Here is a 7,712-nt window from a genome sequence, read left to right as displayed (position 1 = left end):
GATCTTTGACAAACCTGAGAGAAACAAGAAATGGGGAAAGGATTCCCTATTTAATAAATGGTGCTGGGAAAATTGGCTAGCCATAAGTAGAAAGCTGAAACTGGATCCTTTCCTTACTCTTTATACGAAAATTAATTCAAGGTGGATTAGAGACTTAAATGTTAGACCTAATACCATAAAAATCCTAGAGGAAAACCTAGGTAGTACCATTCAGGACATAGGCATGGGCAAAGACTTCATGTCTAAAACACCAAAAGCAACGGCAGCAAAAGCCAAAATTGACAAATGGGATCTCATTAAACTAAAGAGCTTCTGCACAGCAAAAGAAACTACCATCAGAGTGAACAGGCAACCTACAGAATGGGAGAAAATTTTTGCAATCTACTCACCTGACAAAGGGCTAATATCCAGAACCTACAAAGAACTCAAACAAATTTACAAGAAAAAAACAAACAACCCCATCAAAAAGTGGGCAAAGGATATGAACAGACATGTCTCAAAAGAAGACATTCATACAGCAAACAGACACATGAAAAAATGCTCATCATCACTGGCCATCAGAGAAATGCAAATCAAAACCACAATGAGATACCATCTCACACCAGTTAGAATGGCAATCATTAAAAAGTCAGGAAACAACAGGTGCTGGAGAGGATGTGGAGAAATAGGAACACTTTTACACTGTTGGTGGGATTGTAAACTAGTTCAACCATTATGGAAAACAGTATGGCGATTCCTCAAGGATCTAGAACTAGATGTACCATATGACCCAGCCATCCCATTACTAGGTATATACCCAAAGGATTATAAATTATGCTGCTATAAAGACATATGCACACGTATGTTTATTGTAGCACTATTCACAATAGCAAAGACTTGGAATCAACCCAAATGTCCATCAGTGACAGATTGGATTAAAAAAATGTGGCACATATACACCATGGAATACTATGCAGCCATAAAAAAGGATGAGTTCATGTCCTTTGTAGGGACATGGATGCAGCTGGAAACCATCATTCTCAGCAAACTATCACAAGAACAGAAAACCAAACACCGCATGTTCTCACTCATAGGCGGGAACTGAACAATGAGATCACTTGGACTCGGGAAGGGGAACATCACACACCGGGGCCTATCATGGGGAGGGGGGAGGGGGGAGGGGGGAGGGATTGCATTGGGAGTTATACCTTATGTAAATGACGAGTTGATGGGTGCAGCACACCAACATGGCACAAGTATACATATGTAGCAAACCTGCACGTTGTGCACATGTACCCTACAACTTGAAGTTTAATAATAATAAATAAATTTAAAAAAAAAAACTTTCAACAATATGTAAAACTTTCAGAACTATGGAATTTTTTATTAAGGTAAGTGTACATATAAAATCATTTAAAAGTGAACAATTCAGTGGCATGCAGTATATTCAAAATGTTATGCAACCACCACCTCTAGTTCCAAAACATTTTTATAATATCATCTCCAAAGGAAACCCCATACCCATTAAGCTAATGCTCCCCATTCCCCCTACCCACACAATTTCTCTCTGAGGTATATACCCCCAAAGACTTGAAAACAAGTACTCAAACAAATACATGTACACATATGGTCATAACAGTACTATTCACAATAGCCAAAAGGCAGATATAGCTCAAATGTGTATCAACAAATAAATGAAAAAAATTGTGGAATATCTTTAGTATACTAAATTGTAGTAAACAAACTGTTTTAATCACAAACAATGCAATTATTTTTAAGCGATGTAACTTTATATGTATAGATAAAAGTAAATAAAAACATTGTATATATTTTCCATTTATTTCAAAGTAGATAATCAAATATGATCCACAATATCAGACTACTAATGTTTAAACATTTTAAAGGCTAAAAAAAGCAATGACCACTCAGTTCATTGGTATTGCTTTGTCATTTCCTTTAGCAATGCGAACGCTGCAAATGTGAGACAAAGAAACAAGCCTCTACAAAGTTGTATGGAAACCCTTATATACACATAGGGTGAGCAAAAATTTGGGTTCTGCTAGTTGAATGAAGTGTGTTTTTCTAATTGTTACATAATTATGTCCCTGAAACTTTCCCGTCATAGTCTTTTAATATCACCACTGTAGTGGGATTGATAAGGAATCAAAGAGACTGATGGGGTTGAGGAGGATATTTATTATTTAGGTGTGCCAGCTCAGTCAGATTAACATTTAAGGGACTGAACCATGAACAAACAGTTAAGTTACCTTTTAAGCATTTCGGGAGGTAGGGGGAGATCTGTGCCGGGGAACGTATATTACAGATGCAAGAAACAAAGAGAGTTATTCAGTTAATTGAGACATGCATTACATTTCTTACTTTCCAAGGAAAAACATGTTTTATGACTTGAGTTTATTGGTCTAGTGACCTTGCAGCTGCACAGCTAGAGAAACAGGGTCTTCACAATGCCTGAGAAAGGAGGAGAGATAAGGCTCACTAGCCACAGAAAAACAGGCAGTTAATTTTTAAAGGACTCCAGCTCTTTCTCTTTCTCAGGGGGAATTGGGCTTTCTTACATACAGCTGAGTTTCTGCTTACACAGTCTTTAATTTCTTTTAATTCCTGTTCCACCACAATCACAGAAATATGTGGTCAGAACAAAACATGATCATTACCATTAACCAACTACACAAAACAAATTCTAGTTCCAGGGTTTTGTCTCTAATTCATTTCCTATCAAAATCTTGAATAACTAAATTTCAGTTGTAGCATAAATGCTTCCATTAAAACATCTCATTGTCTTCTCTCTGTTATTCTCAAATTATATTTCTGTTACAGCATGTTTCTGTGTCACATGCAGTATCAACAGTGTCACTTCACATTAGTACTAAAATGAACATCCCAAGGTGACACAACCAAACCTCTCATTCCACAAATGAAGAGACTTGTTCATACATTCATTTGGAGAGATTTCACAGTCACAGACTTCTTCCCACCTGTGATTATATTTCTCCCAATTCCTTTAAACTTTCTGTAGTATGGAAACAAATATTAACTATTTAATTTCCTGTTCCAAAAATTGTAGTGTTTCTCTCCCTGTGCTGCTTCATTTTCAGGTCTGTGGGCTCTGAAATCAATCTTGCAAACCAATGAAACCAACAAGGACTTGCAATTTCATCTAGATACAGTTGTATGTTTTTATCATAGTGGGAACAAAAAGTGTAAAGATTTATATACAGAATATTCAACGTTGAAAGCAATTGTACTGAGTCATCTTAAGTAATTATATTGATATCCTGATAGTTGTGTATATATGCGTCCTTCCAAACTTCATACAATGATCATGTTATATCTACCCTTGAACTAACTTGATACTCTTAATACTTATAAATTTTGTTCTTCATCCCTTTGCACTTACCACAAGTAGATACTTGAAACTACATCATTCCAGCTTTGAAATTCTATATGCATCAAACAGATTCATGTATATGAGGTTCTTCACTAAAATTTGTTGAATCCTATTGATTTAAAACTAGTAAAAGATTCAGGAGATACTTTCATCCCAAAATAAAGATAATGTAAGAACTTTCAGGTTGAATTATTACATAAATTAGCCCTTATTCTAGGAATAAACAAACAGAACCTGAAAAAACCATATTTGCACATTTTTAATAAAGGATTCCAGAAACATAAGAAAGATTAGATTACATCAAGGAGAACGTGCATTTCTTCACTGGGAGGTTGTGATTCTGTTTTTACAATTTCACTCTGGACAGAGCATCACTCAGAGCCTGATGGACCTGCTTGTTCCGCAGAGTATAAATGATCGGGTTCAGCAGTGGGGTCACCACCGTGTTCACAAGAGCAGCCTCTCTGTTGGAATCCAGCCTGTCTATTTGCTTTGGCTTCACATATATGAAGACACAGCTGCCATACATCAGAGAGAGGACAATGAAGTGAGAGGAGCACGTGGAGAAAGCTTTCTGCCGCTCCTTGACTGATGGAAGTCGTACAATTGTGACTACTATATTGCCATATGCAATGATGGTTATAATGAGGGATGTAAAAAGAATGAATGAAATAAGGTCAAAGGCCAATATCTCAATAGATCTGGTGTCAGAACAGGAGAGTTGGATCAGAGGGCCGAGGTCACAGAAGAAGTGAGGGATGACAGGGGGTCTGCAGAAAGACAACTGGGAAACCTTTACCATGAGACCAGTGATGAGAGTGAAGTCCATGACAAAGCAGGCAGTGACCAGGTAGAAGCGAGTCTTCAGGCTCATGATGGTGGGGTAATGCAGAGGCTTGCAAATGGCCAAGTATCGATCCAAGGACATCACAGCCATGAGGAAGAAAATTGTTGACCCAAGAAATAAAAAGGAAAAGGCTTGCATGAGACAAGTAGTAAAGGGGATTGTTTGCCTGCCTGAAAGAAAGATGACCAGCAGTTTAGGAATAACTGTGGTGATAAAACAGCATTCACAGAAGGAAAAACTGCTGAGGAAGAAATACATAGGTGTCTGGAGGTGATGGTCAGCCCAGGTGATGGTGATTATGAGCATATTTGCTGTGATGGAGGCCAGGTACGCCAGAAGGTGCACCAGGAAAAGGACATTCCCCAGATGCTGGACAGCAGGAAATCCCTCCAGGATAAACTCCTGGACTGCAGTCCTGTTTGTTGTTTCTCCCATCATTGGTTTTCCATTTCTTCAATCAGCTTTCAGTGAACTATTTTACAGTGTCATGACTAAAGAATGGAGAACTTTATTAAACATGTAAAACAATATCTCTGTGAGAATTCGACTTTTTTATTTTCAAACATTATATTTTATGTAATTTTTGTTATGTAAACATCATGATTTTTATCTATGAATATACTTATATTACATGTAGCACAAAATAACTGTGCATGTAGCTATCAGCCTTCATAAAGAATAATGTAATTTTAAAAGTATTAGTCATTTTCCTATACAGTTTATTGCCAAACAGGAAAAGAAACTCTTCTTTAACTTATGTATCTGATCATCTAATACATTGCTGAGAAGATACCACTCATGGCATGCAGTTACAAGATGAATATTGCAAAAATAAATGTGTAACTTTAAAAAAACTTAAGGTCATTGAAGTCTGTCATCCTCCCAAAAAAACATTTCATCACGTCTTAGAGTTTGTTTCCATCTTGGGGGGCTCATAATAGCATATATAGGAAAAATACTCTGGCCCCAACTGCAGTCCTGTGAAGTGAGTTAGACTAAAAGAGTCAGAGACAAACTCTATCTAGGCCATTTTGACCTTTGATGAATTTGGTTTTCCCTTCATGCCATGCTAAGTGGTCAGTCCAGGGAAGAATATATTCTGACCCTTCAAGTTCACTAGTTACACTTTCATCTAGAACAAAGCCATCTAGAGATCAATGTCCCTCTAGGATTCCTGGTGGTTGCTAATTGGGCCTGTTGGAAATAGAAATTTATTACACAAGCATCACAGTTACACTTTCATTATGTGTGCAAATATATCTAAGGAATGACAACCACAATATAAAAAGAAGGGTTGTGGCTGGGCATGGTGGCTTACGCCTGTAATCCCAGCACTTTGGGAGGCTGAGGTAGGCAGATCATGAGGTCAGGAGTTTGAGACCAGCCTGACCAATGTAGTGAAACTAAAAATACAAAAATTAGCTGGGTATGGTGGCACATGCCTGTAATCCCAGTTACTCAGGAGGCTGAGGCAGGAGAATCACCTGAACCCAGGAGGTGGAATTTTCAGTGAGCCAAGACCATGTCACTGTACTCTAACCTGAATGACAGAGCAAGACTCCGTCTCAAAAAAAAAAAAAAAAAAAAAAAAAAAGGGGTTGTATGACTTGACCACAGCAATTATTTTCTGATTCATCCTCCTTGCTATTGTCCACCTAGGTAGAATAAATACTATTTCTCATATGTTTAACATTGGACTGTCTCTTGACACCAGTCAGTATCCACTAGGACCAATGGGCAGACTTCAGACACACCAGACATCATTAGGAGATGAACAAAGCCATCTAGAGACCAATATCCCTCTAGGATCCCTGGTGGCTGCTAATTGGGCACTGTTGGAAATAGAAATTTATTCTACAAGCATCATAGTTACACTTTCATTTTATGTGCAAATATATTTAAGGAATGACAACCACAATATAAAAAGAAGGGTTGTATGATTTGAACACAGCAATTATTTTCTGACTCATGCTCCCTGCTATTGTCCACCTAGACAAAATAAATATTATTTTTCATCCTTTGAATTCATAAACTTCTCTTAGGTGAGCTTTTGTCACTCTGGTCAACTAAAGTTCATCTCAGATCTCTGTCTAATTTAGCCAAGCCCAATACTCCTACTCTTTTCAGTGTGTGAGATCAGATTGAAGAGGAGCAGAGTCTGTTTGAGTTTACAGCAAATGAGTGGAAAGATGTTCCAAACACATTAAGGCCATGTACTCACCCCAAGCAGCTCACAGCAACCAGAGCTCTAGCCCCTGCTTTCCAAAAAACCAAGATGCTGTTCTAGGCCATTGGAAGTGTAAGAAAATAAACACTTGCATTTGAGATGTCCCTAATTTGTACCAGAGAAAAGTTCAACATGTGCATCATGCCTGCTAAGCATCATTCTTCAATGAATTCAGAGATTTCCTAAACTGAGATAAATGAAAGTGATAGCTTCATGGCCATCTTGCTTGATGAAATCCTGGGAAAGAAAGGAAAGAGCATACTTTCCCAACATCCTGCTGGAACCTGGGAGTGAGATCACTTGGAATTCCAAAAAGCTTTCACGCTCTTTGTAGGCCCTGGGCCTCCCAGACTACCATCCTCCTCTTGAGCCTGCCAACACCAACAGGAGAGGGTAATTGCTGGGCAAACACTCCAGGGCAGGGTAGGAGACAACATCCTCACCTAAACTGGCGTCTCGTATATAAATAGTATCTTTCCAAAGTGCATGCAAGCACACTGAGTTTGGCACTCCCTGATCTCTCCAGACTGGGAAGAATACCCACACCGTTGAAAGCAGAAATAAAAGTGATATGAATTTCCCTTACCATATGTTTAACATTGGACTGTCTCTTGACACCAGTCAGGATCCACCAGGACCAATGGGCAGATTCTAGACACACCAGACATTATTAGGAGATGAACAAAGCCATCTAGAGACCAATGTCCCTCTAGGATCCCCGATGGCTGCTAATTGGGCACTGTTGGAAATAGAAATTTATTCTACAAGCATCATAGTTACACTTTCATTATGTGTCCAAATATTGTCATATGAAAATGTCTGAAAGTGTCCTCCATGAAAATCTTCAAAAATGGAGCACATATAATAATTCCCCAAGTTTATAAAGTTCCAGATTACATTATGTTACTAAGATGGGGTTGAAGGGTCAAGTGAGGAACTTAGACCTTCACCTGGCAGTAATGAGATGGATGTCTCCTTTACTCTGCCAGAGCAGTGTCAAAGAAAGCCAGATAAAATGTAAGGTTTAAATAAGAGCCAGTGCTTCATAACGTAATACCCACAATGTCCAGGTTTTATTTGAAAACCACTTGCTATGCCAAGAACTAGGAAGATCTCAGCTTAAATTTAAGAAAACAATTAATGGACACTAACATTAAAATGACAGAGATATTAGAACTATATGACAAAGAGTTTAAAGCAGCCACCACAAAAATGCTTCAATAAGCAATTACAAATATGCTTGAAATAAA

At 38.1% G+C, this 7,712-nt stretch overlaps 1 protein-coding gene across 1 annotated transcript; it reads right to left on the bottom strand.

Moving 5' to 3' along the window:
• Positions 1-3,683: 3,683 nt before the first annotated feature.
• LOC103215813 (olfactory receptor 6C75-like) lies at positions 3,684-4,670 on the bottom strand. The gene is given in 1 exon segment (XM_038008881.1): positions 3,684-4,670. A coding segment is annotated over 1 exon segment (987 nt).
• Between the last annotated feature and the right edge of the window lie 3,042 nt (positions 4,671-7,712).

The sequence above is a fragment of the Chlorocebus sabaeus genome, chromosome 9, assembly GCF_047675955.1.
Source record: "Chlorocebus sabaeus isolate Y175 chromosome 9, mChlSab1.0.hap1, whole genome shotgun sequence".
Classification (NCBI taxonomy): Eukaryota; Metazoa; Chordata; class Mammalia; order Primates; family Cercopithecidae; genus Chlorocebus; species Chlorocebus sabaeus.
This window is presented reverse-complemented; position numbering and strand designations above follow the sequence as displayed.